This window comes from Neovison vison, chromosome 6 (genome assembly GCF_020171115.1).
Source record: "Neovison vison isolate M4711 chromosome 6, ASM_NN_V1, whole genome shotgun sequence".
NCBI lineage: Eukaryota > Metazoa > Chordata > Mammalia > Carnivora > Mustelidae > Neogale > Neogale vison.
Genome location: NC_058096.1, coordinates 68,629,802 through 68,655,860, shown reverse-complemented (window position 1 = coordinate 68,655,860; position 26,059 = coordinate 68,629,802). Strand labels below are relative to the sequence as shown.

At 37.0% G+C, this 26,059-nt stretch overlaps 1 protein-coding gene across 11 annotated transcripts in view; it reads left to right on the top strand.

The window, feature by feature from the left end:
• TFDP2 (transcription factor Dp-2) overlaps positions 1 to 26,059 on the top strand; it is a 184,877-nt gene that overhangs the window by 132,126 nt on the left and 26,692 nt on the right. For 10 of the 11 annotated variants that reach the window (XM_044251513.1, XM_044251510.1, XM_044251509.1 and 7 more), the window contains 3 exons: positions 3,388 to 3,509; positions 4,945 to 4,992; positions 21,642 to 21,804. In XM_044251513.1, coding sequence (XP_044107448.1) covers positions 3,388 to 3,509; positions 4,945 to 4,992; positions 21,642 to 21,804 — 333 coding nt within the window. The remainder of the gene's footprint in view (positions 1 to 3,387; positions 3,510 to 4,944; positions 4,993 to 21,641; positions 21,805 to 26,059) is intronic. The other variant, XM_044251511.1, reaches the window with a different exon arrangement.

The window sequence follows — 26,059 nt, the reverse complement described above, 5'->3', positions numbered from 1 at the left end:
ATATGATTTTCATAGCCCAGCTGTAATCTGTTGTCAAAAAAACTGCATGATTACATTTAAATTAAGGATTTCTTTGGGGTGGGGGAAGGTAAGTGCCAGAATTTAAAATAAATGTTCACTTTCTTTATCAGATCAACTGAATATAGTAATTACCTCTAATTTACCTCTAATTTCAATTTGGAATTTCAAAATTAAGGTTCAGTTTTATAAAACACATCTGACTCATCACCTATATAATTTTCCTGTATTCAGTGGTTGATCAAGTTCTGTTGGCTTTTTTTGATTTTGTTTAAGGTTCACTGTCATTGTCCTAATTTAGGAACTCATTGCATCTCACATGAACTTCTAACTTGTCTTTGTATTTGAAGTATATCATCCCTCCAGTTTGTTCATTCAGGAAATGTTTATTGAGGATTTCTGCTATTGAGGGCATAGCAGGCACTAGGCTAAGGGAAAAGAACAGAATATTGCTAATCATCGTCAGATCAGCAAAGAATGTCAGCTGACATTCTGACATTGAGGAAGAAAAAATAAACCAGAACATAACAGTTCATTTCCAAAGCCTTTCTCAGTAATAATAACCAGTTTTTTCCTATGTCCTATTTCCTTTCCTCTCTACATCTTTTTTTTTTTTTCCCACAAAGCCCTTTAAATCAGGTAAATGAGCCTGTAGGGTACTAATAACAGATACAGAAAAAGAACTTAGTAATAATACTGCACAAATAATGCAGTCTATCTCAAGGGTAAGTTTGGATGATTAGAATTGCTTTGTGGAGACTCCTGTTCTAGAAATAGAGTAGACCAGAGACTGATCAAATACTCACATTTTCCTTCTTAAGCTTCACCCTCAAGGTCAGCATGTTATAGGACATACGAACATGTGATGTAGTGATTGGTAAGAATTATGTCCTTTATTTTTTTTTAAAGATTTTATTTATTTATTTGACATGGATCACAAGTAGGCAGAGAGGCAGGCAGAGAAAGAAGCCGCAGGCTCCCTGCTGAACAGAGAGCCCGATATGGCGCTCAATCCCAGGACCCTGGGATCATGACCCAAGCCGAAGGCAGAGGCTTTAACCCACTGAGCCACCCAGGTGCCCCTATATTGCATTTTCTTTTTTCTTTTTCCATCCTTTTTTTTTTTTCAGCGTAACAGTATTCATTGTTTTTGCACCACACCCAGTGCTCCATGCAATCCGTGCCCTCTCCAATACCCACCACCTGATTCCCCCAATCTCCCACCCCCTACCCCTTCAAACCCCTCAGATTGTTTTTCAGAGTCCATAGTCTCTCATGGTTCACCTCCCCTTCCAATTTCCCCCAACTCCCTTCATTGCATTTTCTTACTGGATTTTATGTAGTCCTTCTGGCATATTAATGAACAGAGAAGCTACTTTTTTCATTTTAAGAGCTGGGACTTCTGTCTCAGTTCATCAAATATTTCTTGTGCCTTTCCTGTGAATATCTCCTAGCACTGCGCTAGGCTCTGCAAACATTTAGTCTACCTTAAAGATTTTCACTGAAATGGAGGTGCAGAGGTAGGGTGGGTGTGTAGAAGGGTAGGACAGGCAAACCTATTATCTAGTATTCTTATTTCCTCATGAGGTAAGCTTCTAAATTCCTCATTTAATAGTCCCTGGAATATTGTGGAGAATCAGAATTCTCCAGATATCTATCAGTGTTTATTGTCTTTTTTTTTAAACTATAGAATTAACTTACTAAAATTATTTCCTAGGCATTTGTATATAGTAATATCTCCCTAGCTCCAAATTGGCAAAATGCCATACACAAACGGAGGTAACTAATGTTCTTAAGTATTTGGTAAATGAATAAATGTTGATGCAACTTTGATAATGAAGGCTGAACTAAGCTTGAAATGGAAATGAATCCTTCCCATTGTTCCTTATGGAGCAAATTAGCAACTAACTTAATGACTAGAATTAGACCTGCCTGCAGAAACAGGTTTCATTTGATCAGGGCTACAAAAATTAGCATTTTGACCTACATCAGACAGTAGAAATAGAACTTTCTTTGAAGATCTGTCATTTAAAAATTGTGTGTAGCTCACATAGATGCTTTTCTCTCTTAATTGGTACTTAAATAAAACCTTGCTGTTATGGAAATTTTCAAAAGTATACAAAAATAGAATCTCTTCCCTTTAGGAGATCTGAAGCTCTGGGTTTGCCCAGTTGGGGGCAGTCCTGTGCCTCGGGGTTGGAAAGAAAAAAAAAAGAGAGAGAGAGAGAGAGGGAGAATCCCAGTGTTCCCAGCAGCTCATTCTTCAACAGTTACCAACGTGGGGCCAATGCTGTTGCATTGGCCTACTCACTGGAGCCTGCCCTTATTTTTCTGGCAAAAGTACTTATAAAGATATTAGTAGAGGGACGCATGGGTGGCTCAGTTGGTTGAGCAGCTGCCTTCAGCTCAGGTCTTGATCCCGGGGTCCTAGGATTGAGTCCTGCATTGGGCTCCTTGCTCGGCGGGGAGCCTGCTTCTCCCTCTGCCTCTGCCTGCCTCTTTGTCTGCCTGTGCTCGCTCGCTCTCTCTCCCTCTGTCTCTGACAAATAAATAAATAAAATCTTAAAAAAAAAAAAAAGATCTTAGTAGAACGCTAAGTTGTCTTTTGTACTAATTATTATAAACATTTTTGGAAAAAACACGGTCTATTTATTAGTGAAGTCCTGGACAGCAATTTGGTAGCACCTATCAAGAAGCTTTTTGAAAAGGTTGTATCCTTAGTTCTATTACCTTTCTAGAGTCTGTCCTTAGGAAATAGATACTAAGGCCAAAATCGTTGTCCAAAAATGTTCATCACAGCATTGCTTATAATATTGGATAATTAAATATCCATATATAGCTAATAGGAGGGGATAACAAATCCACATGATGAAATGTTTCACTATCTTCAAAATGTCTGTGAAGAATATTTATTGACATAAGGAAATGCTCTTGAAAAAAGAAGATAAAATCGCATTTGTTATAATAATCCAAATGGTATGATGCCTTTGTGTTTATTTTGGACATGAAGATCTGATTTACTCTTGCCCTGGCACCTCAAGTTCAACTGCAGTTAGGTTCTGTAATTTCAAAGACAGCTTTCTGGGGTTTTTTAATTTTTAAAACATTGTTAGTTGCCACCTTAATCCTTCCAAATTGCTGTTCATTTGCTGAAACCTGTATTGTGACCTCATGGCAGTATTCAATTACTAATGCTTTAAGATCAAAGAATATAAGTGGGTGAAATCTTAGTTTTAGATGATTGCTATTAAGTGCGTTTTTGGCAGTGAGTTTTCCTCCTTATATGTAGCTTAGCAGTCAACAGTATTTTCTGCCTATGTGCATTTCTTAATGACTAAGAATGTTATTTTCTGTGTCCTAACTTTATAGATTATAAGCACACCACAGAGACTAACCAGTTCAGGAAGTGTTCTGATTGGGAGTCCATATACCCCTGCACCAGCAATGGTTACTCAGACACACATAGCAGAAGCTACCGGCTGGGTCCCAGGGTAAGAGTGTTGTTGCAAGTTACCATTTTTAAAACTTTTTCTGAAGCTATGATCTTTTTCTCTCACTGTGTTGTCTTCCATTCTTGTTTTATGTTAGCCTAGTTCTTAGAAACTAATGTGTTGCCTTTAAAACTACCTATTTTAATTTCACTTTATGTCTTAGATATAAATCATTTATGGAGCAACCATTTTTAGGTAGACAAAAACAATACAGTAATTTGTACCAGAATCTTCTGATCTTTCAGCTCTGAAAAAGGACTACTTTTTTGTGATTATGACATTTAACTGTTGGAGATGCAAATTCTGTATTTTATATTGTTTTAACAACCTTAAGAAAAGAGTTACATATTGAATGTTGGCTCAGAATTTCCCCCTGTGAATTTTTGTTTCCTTAAACATCAGAAAAGGAACTAGGAAAAAGAGGCCAAAAATATTAAAAATTTTACTGAGTTTTTCTCTTGATCCTTTTCAAATACTGGACAATTAAATCAGTATCCCTTGTGCTCCTCATTTACCACTTTTAGTATCAAACTTTCAGATGTTTCATTTCTGCCTGTAAAATACCCTTACCCAGCCTTTCTCTGCTCCTTATCATTTGAGCCTTTCATCTTTCCATAAGAGAAAACGCGTAAGATAAAGGATTTAAACCTTATTTGTTTACTTGAGAAGTCATTTCTGTGGTGGCATACTATACTGGTAGTTCTGTCTTTGACTTATGATTGTGAGTTCTAGCAAGCAGACAGTAAATCTTGGTTGTGTAAGAGCTTTCTTATTTCCAAGATGTTAAATGAATTGATTAAATAATCCTGGCAAAGTGTTTCAAGCCATATTCATGTTCATGTGTGTATATACATGCACACGCACACACACATTAGAGACAGAAGAGTTTCATATGTATACATATTTTTTCACTATCAAAGGAGATGAAATGACACAGTCACCTGTAATTCCATGGCCTTTATTCAGTCCTTATCCCACATAGGATCTGAAAGTTACCTTGGATTTCTGCATAGCCTTGAGAGACTATAACATGAAAGCCAAACCCATGCCAGGTGTGTTGGCCCACTTTGGAGATGACCGGGTTTGGATATTTTTAGCCCCAGCAGTGCTTTATAATGGAGGTGGAAAGATTGCTCAGTCATTCCATAGTGACTAATACTCTTCTGTGCCTTTTCTAAGTCTGCAATATTTTTCTCCCGTTTTCATTGAGCTCATTTCAGACTGTGTTGTTATATTGTGATCTTTTTGGTCCTGTGGTAAAATTTATTATGTTGTGATTTCTCGGTCCTGTGATAAAACGTATCTTTTCTATTTGTTAGATTTTGTGTTTGGATGTATTTGCTGTGGAATTAGACAGGTTACAATAAATTACTCTTGAAATAAAATTGTGTTTAAATATCTGTTCTTTTTATGCTATCTTTTTTTTTCTTTTTAGTGATAGAAAACGAGCTAGAGAATTTATAGATTCTGATTTTTCAGAAAGGTGAGTATAAGTGTTAAGTATTTTGTTTGGGAGATGGTACTGTGTAGAGAGGAGTTTTCTGTCCAGATTGTTGTAGTTTAATTAGAACTGTTTCTCTTTGCGTATCTTTAACTTCATTTAGTTTCTGCCTTTATTTCATGCCTTACTGAGTGTTCTACTTCACTTATCATTACATATATTCATTATATTTGCATGGTTCCAAAGTTGGCTGTTGGTAGTGTGTCCTTTAGCCCTCCCTCTCCTCTTGTATCGTTCCAATTTTAGTATATGTGCTGCCGAAGCGAGCACACCTCCCTCTCCTCTTGGAAGATGAATGTACCACATTACTTCAACATGTCCAAACTTTTTTAAAAAGTTTTATTGAACACATTTAAAGATTATAAGTTCTCACTTATTTCTTAACTATTATATTGAATACAGTATAATCTTTCCTTAGACTATTAAGACAGTCTTCTCAGTATGCGTCAGAATCACCTTTGGAGTGTTGAATGCAGTATTAATTTCTACCAAGTCAGAAGCTCCAGGGTTAAAAATGTAGGGTCGTTATTTGAACTTAAAGTTCAGTGTGCCATGGAAGCCACTATATGAGGTACCATATTAATGTTGCACTATGTTCTTTAAAGATTTATTCATTTGAGAGAGAGCAAGCACATGTGCACATATTGGGGGGACAGACAGACAGGAAAGAAACAGATTTTCCACTGAGAGCGAGACCATTATAGGGGTTACACGACCCCAAGATCATGACCTGAGCTGAAATCAAGAGTCAGACCTTTTTTTTTTTTTTTTTTTTTAAATTTTATTTATTTATTTATTTATTTGTTTGAGAGAGAGAGAGAGAGAGAACAAGTAGGCAGAGCAGAGGGGAGGAAGCAAGCTCCCTGCTGAACAGAGAGCCCAGTGCAGGGCTCGAGCCCAGGACCCTGAGATCATGACCTACCCGGAGGCGGAGGCTTAACCCACTGAGCCACCCAAGGCGCCCCAAGAGTTAGACATTTAACTGACTGAGCCACCCAGGAGTCCCAAAGTTGTAATTATAAAACTTTACCAGCTACGCTTTTTAAATTTTATTTTTGATTCTAAGATTTTTTTTAACCCCTTCTTCCAATGGTATATTAATCTCCTTTTTTTTTTGTTAGGTCATCTGCTCTCAGAATAATAAATAGTTTTCTGTCTTTTCTAGTTTGCTACCTCTGATTTGCTGTGCACTGAGAAACTAGATGGCCAAATGTTTTAGAATTCAGCCTGAAATAAAATCAAAAGGACTATGAGTGAGGACCTTAAGGCTATATAATTAAAAATGTGTGTTTTCTTGCATACGCACCAGTTGAACTTTAGTTCCTTTGTGACATCTGTTGCTTGCTTCTTGGTTTGTAACTGTTTAGAACAGATAAAATCATGTCTGAGGAAATGCTGTATCATAATAGAGATATAGAGCAAAGTGTTCTTTCTCTTTAATGGAAACTACTCTTTCCAAACCCTGCTGGTCTTTTTTTTTGCATTTATCCTCAGAAAGGGCAGAAATACAAGATTGTACAGATGTATTTAGCAGTATTTAAGGTCTTAAAATGGCACTATTCATTAGTTATGTTTGGTGGCACTTATGTACTGCAAATAGTATAAAAAACAAGATTCTCCTTATACTCGCTTCATAAGAGAGACCTCTAAAGATCACATATAGAAGTGCCAGATTAAATTTGTTGGCATAAACATTGATTTGGCTTTCCTAGTGATTTTTATTTTTTTTTATTTTTCTAACATAACTTTACTATAGTGAATCCCAGCCCCCAACTCCCGCAGTCAGGTCTACTACATCTGATTTTCTTTTGGTGGTGGTTGTTGTTTTTACAAATTGTTTATTTTCTTCCAAATGCATTGTGTTTTTCTATAATGCTATGAAACGTCTTTGTTTCCCTTCTTCCAGTTGTTTTTGTTTGTTTGTTTCCATTCTCCCTTCTCTCAAACATAGACTGATCTTTAGCTCTTTAGTGTCCTGTATGTTGATTTAGTGTATCATATGGAAGTATTTGTATTCATTTTCTTCAGGGATTTATACATCAATATGTTGATGTATTCATAACTGATATAAATTATAACTGACTTATACATCAATATATATGAGGCTTTTTATCCTCCTCTTACTACTTGAAGTACAACTTTAAGTATGTCTTACATAGCTGTTCCTTTGTCAAGTTCATTTTTGAGAGCAAGTCATTTTCTGAAGAAATTTTGTTTGGTGGGTGAAGGATCCATTGAGGGATTCTCTTGAATTTTATCCCCTGTTTTCTGATCCTCTGGACTTCTTTTCAGAGAGCTTGTAGATGTGAAAATCCCCCTTTTGGTCTGGTCTGGAGTTTTAATCCTGAAAGATGTTTGTTTACTTTCTCTTTCCTCCTTTGGACAGAATCTGGTGGTGTCTTCTACATGCATCTCTTCCAGATACATGTGATTTTTCTTTTGGGACCTCTGCTGAGGGAAGAAGGTCTGGGGTGCCCCAGAGGCAGTGATTGCAGTCTGTGGGTGTTTTTCTCTGTTCCTGTCTTACAGGAATAAGATATAGCACAGTGGTGGTGTATTCTTCCTTTGTGCTCATGTAATCTTAATATCTTTCTGTTGGCGGAAAGTTAAAACTCCACTTATTTATGATAAAATGATAATTTATAATTAACTAATATAATTTAAACTATAATCTAATAAGGAAACTCAGTATAGTTAATACCTGTATTGCTTCAGTGATGTTTAGGAAATTTTCATTCAGCAAACATTCTGAATATCTCTTAACTGTTATGTTCTAAGTATTGAAGAGAATAATAAACAAGATAGGTAAGTCTGCCCTTAAGAGAGCTTCTCTTGTGTGTGTGGGAGTAATATATAAGATTATTTTTAGATTATAATAGATGGATACAAAAAAATAAGAAAGGTGATGGCAACTACCTTGGAGAAGGCCTCCTAAGAAGGTGATATTTAAGAGCAAAGAAGCAGTCATGTAAATAGCTTAGGTGATGTGGATGAGCTAGGGATTCTGGGCAGAGGGAACAGCAAATGTAAATAAAGCTCCCAAATGAGAAACTAGATTGATGTATTTGGGGAAAGTGAGAAAGGCAGAGAGTAAGATGAGGGTGGAGAGGTAGGCAGGAGTCAAATCATGATGAAAGGCCTTGTAGGTCCTGGTAGGGAGATGGGTTTAAGATTTTATTTATTTATTTGTTTGACACAGAGGGAGAGAGTAGCAGAGGGAGAGGGAAAAGCAGACTCCCTGCTGAGCAGGGAGCCTGATGGGGGGCTTGATCCCAGGACCCCAGAATCATGACCTGAGCTGAAGGCAGACACGCAATCGACTGAGCCAGATAGGCACCCTCTAAGGGAGATTTTAAGCAGAGAAATGGCATCATCTAAGTCACACTGACTGCTCAGGGATAAATGGATTCTAAGGAGACAAGAACAGAAGCAGGATAATCAGAAGATTATTGCAGGGGACAGGGGGCCCTACAGTGAAAATGGGAAAAAATGGATAAATGATGGTGGTAGAACCAACAAGATTTATTGATAGATCGAAGGAAGGAAGAGGAGAAATAAAGGATGGCTCTTGGTTTTTTGTATGAACAGCTGGGTGACTGATTATGCCCTTTACATTTACTGTAGTTCAGAGTGCATTTGGGAAGGAATTTTGTTTTGATATGAAGTTTATTAGTTATCTAAGTGATGGTATCACTAGTATATAAGTAGTATCATCAGCATGTAAATGGTCACAAGCCTGAATGATATAATCCAGGGAGGGAAAGAGTGAAGATCCATAAGGAATAAACATTTATTTCCCATTTCAATCCTGGATTGATGGATATTGATGAATGCAGCATTGATGGATATATACTTCAGGAAAGTAGAGTTTTTTCCTAAATTATTTTACTGAATTACCAAATTAAATTATTTTGCTGATTTAGCTATTTCTAGTTGGCTCATTTAAATGGGAAATAAAGTTTTTATTTTATATAATTCCTTATTTGAATAGATTTTTTTTATAACTTCTACTTGGGATATGCTATTTTATACTACAAATTATTTTTGTAAGTAAAAATAAGTTTATATTGAGAAAATATATAAAGACAATGGTTATAGGTTCTAGTTTAGTACATGGAAATTCTTTGGGTACAATTCTTTTGAATACTTCAAATGAAATTATTAATAAACGTTAACATGTATTTCAAACTATACCAATTAGGTTTTTTTTTTTTAATTTTTAAAAATTTCTCAGTTTGGCTTTATTTGGTAAAGAATACTTCCTACTTTATTTATGGACTAATAAAGATCATAGCATTTATACCCATGGCCATATTTTGGTGTTATTTGGAAAGAGGGTCTTGATGTTTCAAAGAGCTTGATTCTAAGAAAAGATTTAAGATTTAAATAGTAAACTTCCAGTTTAAGGTGATAGACTGAATACTATGTTTACACCCCCAAACCCTAAAATCCTATTGGAATTTTTATGTAAAAAATAGTAAAAGGAAATAAATTCTCAAAGTGCTATAAAAAGTGTTAGAGATCTAGATTTTCCAAGTACAAGATGAAAGCCTACGTGATTATAATGAAGAACAAGTGGTAGTAGAGAAATCTACATCCCAAAATATGCTAGGAAAAGTCAGAATTGGAAATGGAAGCTATTCTCCCCTATTCTGACTGATAAAGGAGAGTCTCTAAGCTTAGAGGTGACAAGTATAAAAAGCGAGAATGAATTAATGAGGGAAGTAGTGAGGGTAATGAAATGAAGACTATCCAAGGAGCACCTGCGCCAACTGAAGCTTCCCAACCCACCAAATCCTCTTGTACCTCTCATTTCATTTCCACACATGCAGGTATTACACCAAAGACATTTGTTCCCTAGGGCTGAAACTTAAGAGAATTGATTTCAAGGAAACAGAACTCTGCCTTGATTAAACTTGTGGGTTGGCTTCTTTCATCTCACCTATTTTCAAGGTTCATCCATGTTGTGGCATATATTAATACATTACTCATTTTTATTCCATGGTATGGATATACCACATTTTGTGTATTTGTTCATTAATGATGGATATTTGAGCTGTGCTGCTATGAACATTCGTGATTTGTCATTTTTCTTTTGTATATACCTAGGAATGGAATTGCAAGATCAAATGGTAATTCTTTAGCCTTTTGAATAGGCTGTCTTCCAGAGTAGTTGTACCATTTTACATTCCTCCTGGTAACAGGTTCCAGTTTCTCTGTGTCTTTTCCAGTGTTTATTATTTGTCTTTTTTAGTATAGCCATCCTCGTGAATGTGAAATGATACTTCATTATGGTTTTGATTTTCATTTCTCTGATGGCTAATGATGTTCAGCATCTCTTCATGTGCTTATAGGACCCTTGTATATCTTCTTTGAAGAAGTCTTTCCATATCCTTTGGTCTTTAGTTATTGAGTTGTAAGAGTTCTTTATATTATAACTCTATATTAGAATTATAGTTCTTTATATTAGTTCTTTATATATTAGGCAAGATCCTAATATTTTCTACAGTGACTGTACCATTTAAATTGTCAACAGCTGTGTACAAAGGTTCCAGTTTCTCCACATTCTCATAACACTTTTTGATAATAGCCATCCTAATCTCATTGTGGTTTTCATTTGCATTTCCCTAATGATTACTGATGTTGAGCATCTTTTTAGGTCTTACTGGCCATTTGTATATTTCCTTTGAAGAAATGTCTATTCAAGTCCCTTGCCCATTTTTTAATTCAGTTGTTTTTGTTGTTGAGTTTTTATACCTTGTTCCTTAACAAGAGGCATTGTTCCTTAACTGTCGGAGAATCTTTTATAGACTTGGTTGCAGGAGCAATTTCCTATTTATGTACTGCAGGTATAAGCTATTCTTATTTCTGTTGAATCTTAATGTGGTATTGGTTGGGTTTGTTTGGGCATGATGCTCTGTCAGCTTTCCAAAGAACAAACCTTATTTCTTGATTCAGCCAGTGCTGAGTGGTATCCTTCAGTTTTGTATTGCTTGTGAAAATTCTGGGAGCTCAAAGAGAAAAATCAACTGCTGGATAATTTAATCCTCACAGCACCCTTGTGAGGTGGCTACTTGTAGTTCTGTTTTTCAGATGGAAGAGTACTGTGGGTCTAAGTTAAATGAAGTTAACTGTTGAAAATTATATAATTGGGAATATATTTCAGGTTTGTGGGATTGAGTTCCCTGTGGGGCTCCATGCTCAGTGCAGAGTTTGCTTCAGTTCTTCCCCCCTCTCCTTCCCATATATATATATTTAACCAGTTTTTTTTTTCAAGTTTATTATCATTTCATGCACTGAATAATCTTATAAAATTATTCCATGTAGATTGTCTTGTTTCAAGAGTATGTTCCTCAGCTTTTAAAAGTTGTTAAAAGTCTAGTTGTTCCTATTTAAGAACTGTGTTTAGTTTCTTTCTTTAAATATTATCCATGTCTGGGGCACCTGGGTAGTGCAGATGGTTAAGCATCCTCCTCCTGCTCAGGTCATGAGAATCCTGGTATCAAGCCCTGTGTCAGGCTCTTTGCTGAGCGGGTAATCTGCTTCTGCCTTTTCTCTTCTCCGCTCATGCTCTCTCTCAAATGAGTAAATAAAATCTTTTTTAAAAAATTATCCATGTTTGGGGGTATCTGGGTGGCTCAGTCAGTTAACTGTCTACTTTCAACTTGGGTCATGATCCCAGGGTCCTGGGATTGAGCCCCACATCAGACTCCTTGCTTGGCGGGAAGCCTGTTTCTCCCTCTCCCAGTCTTCCTACTTGTGTTCCCTCTCTCTCTGTCTCTCTCTGTCAAATAAATAGTCTTTTAAAAAAAATTATCCATGTCTGACTGTAGAGGGCAAATTAGTCAGGTGATCACCCTGAACTACCCTATGATTATCTTATTGCTCCCTCCCCTTTTTTTTAAAAGATTTTATTTATTTATTTGACAGAAATCACAAGTAGGCAGAGAGGCAGAGAGAGAAAGGGGGAAGCAGGCTCCCCCAAAGGCTGAGCAGAGAACCCAATGTGGGGCTCGATCCCAGGACCCTGAGATCATGACCTGAGCCGAAGGCAGAGGCTTAACCCACTGAGCCATCCAGGCACCCCTCTTGCTCCCTTTTTGAAAAAGATTTAGGATTACATGAAAAACAACCACCTTGCTTCATCCCTGGCTTTTAAGAAGTTCATAAATATGGAGTTGAGATTTGTATTTACTTTAGACCGTTGTCCAATTCTTAGCATAAATGTAAAATCCCAAACATATTTCTTTCAAAATAACTCATGCACTCCCATTAGCAATTCATAGCATTTACCTTTGTCACCTAATTATATAAATTTATATGTGGCTAGCCATTTGTTTCTGAATACACCAAATTCTAAGGGCAAATCAGCATAGAGTAGGCTTTGTGTGAAAATATATAGAGCACACAGGAATTGGGAGATTCTTTTAAAAAATCAAATAACTTGCAGTGCTGGGGTGGCTCAGTCATTTGAGCATCCCGTTCTTGGTTTTGGCTCATGTCATGATCCTCACGGCCGTGGGATTGTGTCCCCTGTGGGGCTCCACGCTCAGTGCAGTCTGCTTCAGATTCTTTCCCCCTCTCCTTGCCATTCACACTCTCTAAAACAAATAAATGACTTTTTTAAAAATGTAACTATTTATGGGATGCCTGGATGGCTCAGTCAGTTAAGTCTGCCTTCAGCTCAGGTCAAGATCCCAGGGTCCTGGAATGGAGCCCCACATCATGAGGCTCCCTGCTCACCGGGGAATCTGCTTCTCCCTATCCCTCTACCCCACCTCTCCGTTCAGGCTGGCTCGCTCTCTCTCTCTCCTTTTAAGATTTTATTTGTTTATTTGAGAGAGAGAGCCCAAGCTGGAAGTCGGGGAGGAGCAGAATGACCGCTGAGCAGTAAGCCCAATGCGGGGCTCAATTCCAGGACCCTGGGATCCTGACCTGAGCCAAAGGCAGATGCTTAACTGACTGAGCCACCCTGGCGCCCCTCACATTCACTCTGTCTCTCAAATAAATAAAATCTTTAAAAAAGAAAAGAAAAAAAAGATCACCATAGTGGCCCTGTGGAAGGTTGGAAGCCTCTAGATGGCACAAAAAAGAATGCTTATGAGGTTCTAGTTCTATTCTGAGAGTCATTATGAGGGCCTGAACTAGGGCAGTGGGAACACAGAGAAGTTGAATTCAAAAGCTTTTTAATTTAGATTAAATCTGATTGAATTAGATTGATTTGATAGAAAGTGCCTTAGAAGAATAGAAGAATGTAGGTTGGATCTCATTTCTGGCTTGGGTGATAGGGTAGATGGTCCTGTCACTTACCTAGATGAGAACTGTGGTAGGATCCACAGTCACGCATTGTATAGGCTCAGTTCTCCTTTGTACTAATATAGTATTGTGAATTATAAAGACCCCCCCTGAGAAAGCTGGGCAGAGTATGAGAGACTGAAGCTAAGGGCTAATCCAATGTAAGTAATCAAAGATAGGCTCAAACCATTTTTCTCTCCCCTTTTTTAAAACTCTTTATTTTAGAGAATTTAAAATATTAAAGTAGATGACTCATATCATGAACCTCTTATGTACATGTCTCTGACCTTCAACAATAATCAGTCCATGGCATATCTTATTCTATATATACCCCTTCCTGTTTTATTGTAAAGTAAATCATTTTCATCATAAATCTTTCTGTACTTATATCTAAAAAGACTCCTTTTTAAACATCATTATTATTTTATTTAAATATTTTAAATATCATTATTATACCTAGGAAAATTAACAATAATTAATACCAAATATGTAGTAAGTCTTCAGATTTCTAGTTGTTTGAAATGTCTTGTTTGTTTGCTTTTTTAAAAAACAAGATTCAGATACAGAAAGATCACCAAAAAGCAGAAGTATGACTAATAAATTACTTTATGGCAGGGACGCCTGGGTGGCTCAGTTGGTTGGACGACTGCCTTCGGCTCAGGGCGTGATCCTGGAGTCCCGGGATCGAGTCCCACATCGGGCTCCCAGCTCCATGGGGAGTCTGCTTCGCTCTCTGACCTTCTCCTCGCTCATGCTCTCTCTCACTGTCTGTCTCTCTCAGATAAATAAATAAAATCTTAAAAAAAAAAATTACTTTATGGCATAGTCTTGTAACCATCACCAGATCAAGAAGTAGAATCCAGAGGTCCCTTCATGTGCCCCATCCTAATCACTATACCCTTTCTGTCCTATAAATATTCTAATATTTGGAGTAATCACTTCCTTGAAGATTCAGATAGTTTCGTTCCTAAATGTGCATCCTTTCGCACACTTTAGTCTTGTCCGTTAAAAAAAAGTTGATATCTCTTTTATGTATACATCCTTTCTGTCCCATTATTTTCCTCATTTTAGTTGTTGAAACTAGGCTGTTTGACTTACGCAGTTTTGCACAGTCTGGATTTTACTGATTTCATACTGATGTCCATCTCAATATATTCCTATTTTCTGTATTTCCTATAGTTTGGTAGTAAGATTTAGTGACTTTATCAGACTGACGTTTGTGCCTTGGCATGAATAGATAGTGGTATGTTCTTACATTGTCTCTCTTTTTATGATGTGCACACCACTGATGCTTAATGCTTGTACCTATTAATTCATTGTGGGTTGCAATTAGTATTATTCTAAGTACTGGCACTACTGTCATATAAAGACACTTCAGCTCTTCTGTTTCTTTACCTGGAGGTACAGTTCATATAAGAAAGCAGAATAAATGCTTGATCCCTTCTATTTATTGGCCAGTTTTCAATATGATGAACTTGTTCCTGGTCTTCCTCCAAAGATGACCAAACCTTTCCTTTTAAAAGCATCATTATGAATTCATGAATTTGAACAAACTTGATGGCTTTCATACATTGCAGTTACTATCACAATTGAACCTTAAATTGTCCCATGTTTGGCTAGTGGGAGCCTCTTCTAATTGACTCTTAAGTCCTTTAGACAGGACCCTAGTAGTCTTTGATGCTTGTTATGTGGTATTATAAGATGTTCCAAGTTCATCTTACATGTTTCCTGCCCTATACCTAGAATCAGCCATTTTTCTAAGAAGCCCTGATTTCCTTTAGGGAGAATTATATGTTAGGCTCCAATTGGGGCTGCAGAAGCTCCCTGCTACCAGATTGGTCATTTTTTCTAGTCCTTTTAAATGGACAGAACCAGGATACACAGATGTAATACTTCATGGGTTCATATTGATAATTCCAGTGCAAATCTTACTAAACCACTTCTCCATTACATCTCATTCCCCTTTCTTCCATACTGAGAATCCTGATTTTTAAGGACTAAGGGGATGAAAGGGTAATAGAATTAGTGTATATGATAATTACTTCATTGGTTTTATCCCATATTACATTACTTAATGTCCCAAATAATAGTAATATTATCATTATTGTGGTTACTAAAAACATTAACATTTTTTTGCATGTGCTCTCTCTGTTCTCTCCCCAGTTTCCTTTAAAGATTTGAGAGAGGGGGAGAGAGAAGGCCAGCAGGGGTTGGGGGAGGGGCAGAAGGAGAGGGAGAGAGCGCCTTAGGCAGCTCTTGCTGAGCATGGAGTCCAACACAGGGCTTTATCCCAGGACCCTGAGGTCACAGCCTGAGCTGAAACCAAGAGTTGAAAGCTTAACCGTCTGCGCCACCCAGATGCCCCCTCCCCCTTTTTTTTAATAGTTGTACTTTATCCGCAGTGTTACCCCACAGTAGTATACTATACTCTTTCCTCCCGGCCCTCATTTAGTCTTAGATCTATAGGTAACATCACCAGGCGTTATGTGAATGTCTCTCTAGTCATTTTGCTTGTCTGAAGCTTGTGCTCTGGTAGTTTCTTCAGAAGGAGCTTATGGGAATAATAATCCCTGAGTTTTGCGCATTTTATATTTGAATTAAGTCAGTTTCACTGGATACAAAAGTCCTTGGTTCATACTTTCTCTCAATTTCCTAAATACATTTATTTCTTCTAGTGTAATGCCTTGGTGTTTAAAAAAACAAAAAAAAAACAAAACTGATACTCCTTTCTGCTAGATGCATAAAGGATTCTTTTTCTTTGAAATTTGGAATTTTACCAGAATGTTTTGGTACTAGTCATTCTGGGTTGACATTCTTTTCTTCTTTTATTTCTGAACATATTCTTGAATTTAGCATTTAGTATTCTGTTTTCTTACTTTGGTTTTCTTCTTCAGATACTCTTACTGTACATAGATATTTTGTCTACCTCCAGTATTTGTCATTTTCCTCTTGAATATCAGTTGTGGGAGTCCTACAGACAGGATCATTGGAACCTTGTTGTGGTCCTTGCACTCAGCTGGTATTGAAGTGGGTAAACCTCCTTGTTTCAACTGATGCTCTCAAATTGGCCTGTTGTGCTTTCTGGCAAATTCTTGATGGCTATTTTGGGATTATCCTGTTCTGAGTTCCATTAGGTGCAGCCCCACTGAGGATTTCTTTATTGTGCAGACTTTTTGGGTATTGGTGGTTTGTATTCTGGGGCTTGTTGAAGATACCTTGTCATCTGGTTTTGTTGTAAATGTAGTCATAGCATTTTGGTTTTGCTCTCTAGTTGCTCTCTTTTTATGTGGGGATTTGGAGAGTTTGAAAATTCTGCTGCTATTGCTGTTTTCCCAGACTCCCCTATAACTGGTGTGCACGCACGCATCTGTGTGTGTGTGTGTGTGTGTGTGTGTGTGTGTTATTTGGATCAGGATTTAAATAAATTTATGTCTTAGAAAATCTGTAGATTCCCCTTCTGTTATTATTTTCCCCCTTCACTCTCCTTTTCCCTCTCTCTGTCCTTTATTCCCACTACAATTTTGAGTTGAAGAAACCACATTATATATCCTAAAGGAAAAGCCTAAAGAATTTGCTTATTGAATCCCTGTAGTATAGTTTAACATGTTACTCTGTCCATGCTATTTCCTTTATTGTGGTAAATTGGATCTAGAGTCTGGATCAAATTCCAGTTTTAAAATAAAGTTGCATATTAAAAACAAAACACTGGAGAGAACATCTCAAGGAGAGCAAACAATACAGAAATAGAAGCACTAGAGTGAAATTTTCAGGTTGAAAAGTTGATTCTGGGGGTGCCTGGGTGGCTTAGTTGAGCATCCCACTCTTGATCTCAGCTCAGGTCTTGATCTCAGGGTCATGAGTTAAGGCCCCACATTGGGTGTCACACTGGGCGTGAAACGTGCTTAAAGGGAGGGAGGAAAGGAGAGAGGGAGAAGTGAAGAAGGAAGAAAGGAGAGAGAGAGAGAGAGGAGAAAAAGAAGGAAGAGGGTCTGGGAGAATGAGGCATGATTGTCAGTGGGTGCAGGGTTTCTCTTTAGGGTGAAGAAATTAGATTGTGGTGATGGTTGCTGCTGAATTGTATACTTTAAAAAATAGAGCTTACAGTATGTGAATTATATTTCAATAAAGCTGTTATCTTAAAAGAGGAAGTTAGGGATGCCTGGGTGGCTCAGTGGGTTGAAGCTTCTGTCTTCCGCTCAGGTCATGATCTCGGGGTCCTGGGATCAAGCCCCACATCGGGCTCTCTGCTCGGCGGGACCCTGCTTCCCTTCTCTCTCTGCCTGCCTTTCTGCCTACTCGTGATCTCTGTCAAATAAATAAATAAATAATCTTTTAAAAAAAAATAAAAAAGGAAGTTAGATTTAATAACAAAGAGGGATACCTCATCCTCTAAGACTTCTAGGAAGAAGGTTGGCATGGGTACACATGCTGATGAGTTTGTAAGTGACCTGTCCTATGAGCTCACTTAAAAGTGAGACTTAGATCTTCGATTATCTATTGATTATACCTGTTGGGCTATTCCACTGACATGTCAAACTCAATATCATTGCTGACCCAAAAAAATATAATGCAAGGCACATGTAATTTTTAATTTTCTAAGCCAGTTTTAAAATTAATTTCACATTTTTTGTTGTTTTTTAGATTTTATTTTTAAGTAATCTCCTCGCCCAGAATGGGGCTCACATTCACAGTGCAAGATCAAGAGTCGGCGTGCTCTATCAACTGAGCCAGCCAGGCACCCCTAAAATTAATTTTTATATCTCCTATTTAATCTAATATATCTAAAATATATTTCAACATGTAATTAGTGTAAAAAATATCCATGAGGTATTTAACATTCATTTCTCATACAAGTCTTGGAAATTCAGTGACGTCATCTTAATTCAGGCTTCCCAGATTTCATGTGCTCGATAGCTACATGTGGATCATACCTACGTATTGGACCATGTAGATGAGGAGGCTTAAAATGCAGCTCATGACTGTGTTCCTGTCTCCTGGATCTCAATAAATGACCCCCTTTCTAAAAGTCATTCTCTCACTTCCCACGTTCTTAACATTCGTATCGACCAGTCACTTAGTAAAGATAAAAATAAATTTTCATCTTGGGGCACCTGGGTGGCTCAGTGGGTTAAGCCTCTGCCTTCAGGTCCGGTCATGATCTCAGGGTCCTGGGATCGAGCCCCACATAGGGCTCTGTGCTCAGCGGGGAACTTCCTCCTCTCTCTCTGCCTGCCTCTCTGCCTGCTTGTGATCTCTGTCAAATAAATAAATAAAATATTTTTTAAAAATTAAATTAAAAAAAAATAAAGTTCAGCTTTAAAATTTACACAAATCCATCTCTTCTTATTCAACCCTACTTATCTAGTTGCCCCAATTTCAAGAGTCGATATTTCTTCCTAGGCTTACCTCTCATCTGGTCTTTGCTTTTGCCCCCTCATAAATGCATTTTCTACTTTGCAGCCAGAATCTCTGCCTGACTGACAATTTTACCATGTTACCTTTAGTGGCTTCCCAGTATTTCAGTAGTAGTAGTTAGAGATAATAGTAGTAGTAGTCTGTGACCACAGGTGATTCTTTGGGAATGTGGGGAAAAAGAAAGATATCTGGGGTGCCTGGGTGGCTCAGTCGGTTGAGTGACTGCCTTCAGCTCAAGTCCTGATTCTGAGAGTCCCAGGATTGAGTGCCCATCAGGCTCCCAGCTCCAGGGAGTCTGCTTCTCCCACTGACCTTCTCCCTTCTCATGCTGTCTCTCACACTCTCTCTCAAATGGATAAATAAAATCTTTAAAAATAAATAAATAGATATAAATAAAAATTAAAAAAGGAAAGTAGGTATCTGCCCTTCCTTCATTCTTTTAAAAAGCACATTTTGTCTGTTTCTTAATGTATATAAGACAGTAGAATGTGTAAATGATTTTTTTTTTAAGATTTTATTTATTTGACAGAGACACAGCGAGAGGGGAAATATAAGCAGGGAGAGTGGGAGAGCGAGAAGCAGGCTTCCCGCTGAGCAGGGAGCCCGATGTGGGGCTCAATCCCAGGACCTTGGGATCATGACCTGAGCTGAAGGCAGATGCTTAATGACTGAACCACCCAGGCACCCCAAATGTGTAAATAATTTGTAAATGAATATAATTATACTAAAGCAAGGTGATAAAGTACAGGTTCCTTTGCATGGCATTTATGGGCCTGGCCCCTTGTCTCCCTTTCTGGTCCATCTTTTGCCTTGTACTTTATCTTCTGGTCATGCTGCACTGTTTGTTTCTATGTCTCTGAACATTTACCATCTGTTGCACTCTCCCATGTGTGTACTGCTGCTGCTTCTGCCTAGTTGCCCTTACTAACTTCCTTCACTTGACAGTTCTCTTTTGGTGGTGGTGGCGGTGAAAACACTTAGGATATTTACCCCCAACAACTAAGTGTACATTATCATTAACCGTACATACTGTGTTGTACAGCAGATATCTAGAACTTGCTGTTCTTGCATAACTGAAACTTCATTGAACGTGTTGAGCAATTCCTTGTTTTCCCTTTCCCTCCAGGCCCTGGCAAGCATCATTCTATTCTTTGCTTCTATGTGTTTGACTCTTTTATATACCTTATATAAGTGAGATATGCATTATTTGTCCTTCTGTGATTGGTTTACTCTAATGTCCTTCAGCTTCATCCATGTTGTCACATATGGCAGGATTTCATTCTCTTTTAGGGCCAAATAATATTCCATTGTATTTATATGCCACATTTTTTAATCCTTTTATCTGCCTGTGGACATGAGGTTAGTTTCATTTCTTGGCTATTGTGAATAATGCTCAATGAACACGAGAATACAGGTACCTCTTTGAGATCCTGATTTCAGTTCTTTTGGATATATACCCAGAAACAGGATCACTGGACCATATGGAAATTCTATTTTGTTTGTTTTAAAATATTTTATTTATTTATTTGACACAGAGAGAGAAATTACAAGTAGGCAGAGAGGCAGGCAGCGGCGGAGGGAACCAGGCTCCCCACTAAGCAGAGAGCCCAACGTGGGGCTCAGTCCCAGGACCGTGAGATCATGACCTGAGCCGAAGGCAGAGGCCCAACCCACTGAGCCACCCAGGCACCCCTGGAAATTCTATTTTAAATATTTTGAGAACCTCCATACTTTTTTCATAGCGACTGTACCATTTTCCATTCCCACCAACAGTGTGCCAGGGTTCTGATTTCTCCACATTTTCACCAGTGCTTATCTTGTTTGTTTTGTTTTGTTTTTTAATAGCCATCCTAACAGATGTGAGGTAATACCTCATTGTGGTTTTGATTTGCATTTCTCTAATGATTAGTGATGTTGAGCACCTTTTCATACACCTGTTGTTTGTTCTCTTTGGAGAAACTTCTGTCCATGACTTTTGCCTATTTTTAATTGGGTTATTTGGGGTTTTTTGTTAATGAGTTGTGGGAGTTTCTTAGCTATTTTGGCTATTAACCCCCTGTCAGATAAAGGGTTTGTAAATATTTTCTCCCATTCCATAGGTTGCCTTTTCATTTTGTTGATTGTTTTCACTTGGCTCTTACTCCAGCAAATCTTTCTCCTCTAGGTTAGATAAGATGTCCCTCTTCTCAGTTCCCATGAACTTGTAAATAACTCTGTCTTGGCACGTAACCTTACTACATTGGAATTGTGTGTCCTTATAGGTCTGATTTGTCTCCACTGTCTCCCCTCCCCCACCCCACAACGAGATTCATACTAAGGGAAAGGATTTTGCCTCAGTTGTCATTTTTGTATTCTATTCCCTACTGCAGTTCTTGGCATATAGTTGGCATTCAGAATTGGCAGAACTAAATTGAACCCCTGAAAATGTAATAAGTTATCAGAATTTAGGACTAAGCATTAACCAAAGTTAAAATAATTGAAGACTTAGATCGTTTATTAATACCAATGACCTCTGTTTGAAATTTGAGTAGATAAATGAAACTGAGAATAGTGGTACTTTAATTTTACGTGAAAAGGAACTATGGCACACACAGAATACAAAAAAGGTAAATATATAACTACCAGGGCAGTGTTTTTGTCTGTTCTTCTCATGGATTTATTCCCAGTATGTAGAATAGTACCTGGCACATAATAGTAAGTAACTGGTCAGTAAATATTTATTGAATAAATGAATGATGTGTATAGAAAGCACTCATCTTCATACTTTATTTGCTTTAAGGCAAAAATTAAGTTCAAAACATTTCTTCATTCGAATTCAATTTAAAATTTACCACTTAAAGCAGGAATCAAATTACTATATTCTCCCATTAGTTTTATAAAGGAAGTCTAGTATATAAATATGTATTTTTCTTCTCTTTTAGTAAACGAAGCAAAAAAGGAGATAAAAATGGAAAAGGTTTGAGACATTTTTCCATGAAAGTGTGTGAGAAAGTTCAGCGGAAAGGTACAACGTCATATAATGAAGTGGCTGATGAGCTGGTATCAGAGTTCACCAATTCAAATAACCATTTGGCCGCTGATTCGGTAGGTACATCATGCATGTGACTTTGACTGGAACGGCGAAATAGTATATCTCTGGGTTGACTGTCATTTTTTAAGGACTCAGACAAACTGGGGAATCCCCAACTCCTTTACCTGAGGGTTTCATATTACCGATTGGGGAATTCTTTTGTTGTTGAGTTTTTGTTAGTTTTGTTTTTGAAAGCGTTCTTTTATTATATATTTAAACATAAAGATTAACAAATATTCTTAAAAATCTACTTTTTGGGGCTACAAAAGGAACATACTTTTTTTCTTTTTTTTAAGATTTTATTTATTTGAAAGAGAGAGAGGGGGCGCACACAGCCAGGAGGAGGGGCAGAGGGAGAGGGAGAAGCAGACTCCCTGCAGAGCAGGGAGCCTAACTCGGGGCTCCATCCTAGGACCTTGAGATGATGACCTGAGCCGAAGGCAGACGCTTAAGTGACTCAGCCACTCGAGTGCCCAGGAATATACTTTTCTCAAACATACTTTTTATATTTGAATGACTTGAAATGTGTTTCTGAATTCGTTAATGTTTCTTCTATATCTAAGCCAATTTGAAAAATTTATCTTGTTTTTAATTGAAAAATAATGTATGAATGTGTCTAAAAAAATTCACTTGTACCAAAGAGTATATAATAAAAATCTCTCTTTTTCTTTTTAAAGATTTTATTTATTTTTATTTGAGAGAGCACAAGCAGGGGGAGCTCAGAGTAAGAGGGAGAAGCATGCTTTCTGCTAAGCAGGGAGCCTGACCTGGGGCTCAATCCTAGGACCCTGAGTTGATGTCCTGAGTCAAAGGCAAATGTTTAACTGACTGAGCCACCCAAGTGCCCCACAATATCTCCTTATCAAGACCTTAATCTGTTTCCCCAAAGGTCTATTCACTATTCTTGAGATTCTTGAGTATCATCCCCCAAATTCCTTTGCATATACATAATAAAATTTATTTCCTTTTTTTTATTTTTTAAAGATTTTATTTATTTTAGAGAGCAATAAAGAACAGTTCTGTCACTTCCAGAAGGTTCTTTCCGCCTTTTGTAATCTGTCCCTCCCTCTCCCTCTATCCCTAGGCAATCTTTGATCTGCTTTTCATCATTATAGGTCAATTTGCATTTTATTTAAATGTAATCATATTGTATGTACTCCACAACAATTCTTTTTTTTCCCCCACAACACTTTTTATAACTGTTCTTGACCTTAGTGGAAATAGTTATAGTCTTCCAACCTTAATTATGACAAAGGTTTTATTTTTGAGATGATAGCAACCATAATTTGATTTTTTTTTTTTTAAAGATTTTATTTATTTATTTGACAGACAGAGATCACAGGTAGGCAGAGAGGCAGGCAGAGAGAGAAGAGGAAGCAGGCTCCCCGCTGAGCAGAGAGCCCAGATGCAGGGCTCGGCTTGATCCCAGTTTCTTTCTTAACTAAAAAAAAAATCAGAAATGGATACTGAATTTAATCAAATTCTGTATATTTTCCTGAAAACTGAGGAGTTTTACACTGACACTCACAAATGAGATTGGCGGGATTTTCTTTTTTCTTTTTTTTTTTTTTTACCATCTTTGCAGTTTTGATTTGCAGTGTTAATGCTGGTTTTTTAAAATTTAGAGGCTTTTTTCCTCCTTATTCCTCTTTTTCTCCATTATAGGTTAAATAGCATGGATTGTGTATTTCTCTTCCCTGACATGTTATAGAAATCACCTGTGATACCATCTAGGCCTGTCGATTTGGTGGGGGGTAAAGCTTAAATAGTATTCTCCATTTTTTCTTTGGTAATTAGTCTGTTTAGAATTTCTGTCTCACTTAGAGTCAGTTTGGTATTTTGTGTTTGCTTAGAAAATCCTCCATTTCATACCTGTTCTCAAAATTATTTGCAATTATTTTTCTCAAATAACCATTTCTTAGATTCTAAACTGCCCCTCCTGTTTTGCAGTTAATTTCTTTTTTTATCTTCATTTTTCTTTAACATTTTTCTCTATTTATTTGACAGAGAGCAGGAGCACACAAGCTAAGGGAGGGGAGAAGCAGGCTCCCCGCAATGTGGGGCTCAATCCCAGAACCATGGGATCATGATCAGAGCCGAAGGCAGATGCTTAACCAACTGAGCCCTTCGGGCACCCGTTTTATCTTTATTTAATATTCTCTTTCCTGAAGTTACTCCTGTTATTTTTCTGTTCTATGATGTATACTTTACTTTTATTATTTTGTTTAGTAATTAAAATCTTTATAGCTACAACTTTTCCTCTCGTTCACTGCTTTAGCCATTTCCCATTGATTCTGATACAATGTTATTCTTTAAATATTATGCAACTTTGGTTTTCATTTCCTCTCTGACCTAAGAATGGCATTAGAGTCTTTATAGTTCCTGATGATAGGGATTTTTGTTTGTTTTTCTGGGTTTTTACTTTTTACTGAGTTTTTCATTAACTGTGATCAGAGATCGTGAGTTGTATTATTTATATTTGGGGGGGGTACTTTGAGTTTTTTCTTGTGAGTCATTCTTTTCTCTGGCAACTGTAGAGAAGGTACGAACATTCTGATTCTGAGTGAAAGTGGTTCTCAAAATGTTCTACAAGACTCCATATGACCTGGCCCACCATTACCTCTCCAATCTCGTCTCCTGTTATGCACTCTCCCAGTTACTACACTCTAGCCACCTTATAATAAAGATTATATTTTGAAATGATAGCAACTATAATTTGATCTTTTTAAATGAACATTTCTTTCATTTTTCCTAATTAAAAATATCAGAAATGGATATTGAATGTAATCAAATTCTATATAGTTTATCCTGAAAATTTAGTAGGAGGAAAATTTAGTAGGAAAATTTATACTGATGATCATGATTAAAACTGGTGGGGTTTTTTGTTTTTTGTTTTGGAGTGAATATGCCAGATCTATTCCTTATCAGACTGTTACACTCACTATTTCCTTTGTCTGAATCTCTGCTAAGGAGCCATATGGTTTCGCTCTCCTCTCCAGTTTTCACTCAGATGTTTCTGTACTGAGGCATTTCTTAGTACATTTCATCATCTAACATACATTGTTACTAACCACTCCCATCCCCATCCCTGGATACAAATTTTGGGGGGGGGTGTTTCTTCCTGTTCCCTGCTGTGTGGGGGATTTGTTTGTTTGTTTGTTTTAATAAATTGGAAGGTTTGTTCTTTTAGTTCTTTAATTGGTTATCTTTATAACTTTAACTTCATTATTTTGTTTCTTTTGTTTGTTGTCCCCTATAAAACCAGTATCTGTTGGTTATGAAGGAAAAAAATTAATATGCTTGTATTTACTTGCATCTCCCATCTTTCCTGTTTAGCACAAATTCAGATTGAATATATTAATGGTAGTTGTTAAAAGAATAATATTATTATAGTTGTTGTAATGATTTTAAATAAATACGTTGTACCAAAACCTCTATTATTAATGTACTTCATCTGTTTGAATAGTTCATCTGCTTTGGATCCCATGCCCCTTTAAATATTAAAGAGAACCTCACTCAGCAGGCCTACTTCGGTTTGTCTCCTGATATTTTTTATTATATTACCATTATTTCTACAGGGTCAGGATTTCTAATATTTACATTCACTTCTGTAACTTCAGTTTCTCCCTTCAAGTTAAGTTTCTATATTTAGTTTTATCGACCATCCATTATTATCACGGCATTTGATTGATTGGATTTTTCATAAGAACTGCTTGTCCACAATAAAATAAGGGTTTTTTTTCTTTCCATAATCTAAGTTAAGACAGTCTCCTTATTGAGAAAAATCTTGCTTAAAAAAAAAATCAGCTGAAATAAACAATGTGCTTTAGTGATCTGTGTGATGACATTTTGGTGCAAGTTCCCTATTTTCATTGTAGACTAATAACAAAGTCTTAACAATATCCTCCCAGACAATGCAGGGTTTTAGCCCACTTTAATTAATACATCCATTACCCCTTTCTGATATATACTGTTGTCACATATGTTAGTTCTATATATATTCTTGACTCCGTAAGACATTATTATTTTATAAAGTGAGTGTTACTTGAAATATACCCACATATTTGTCTTTCATGTTGGTCTTCATTCCATCCTACATCTCCAAACTTCTACCTTGTATCCCATCCATCTTTCTTCTAACTGAAGAATGCCCTTTAGTATTTTTTAATTTAGATCTGTTGCTAACGTAATCTTCATTTTTTAGAATATTTTATGTTTTAGGTTGTTTGAAAGTATCTTTATCTCATCCTTACTTTCGAAGGATATTTT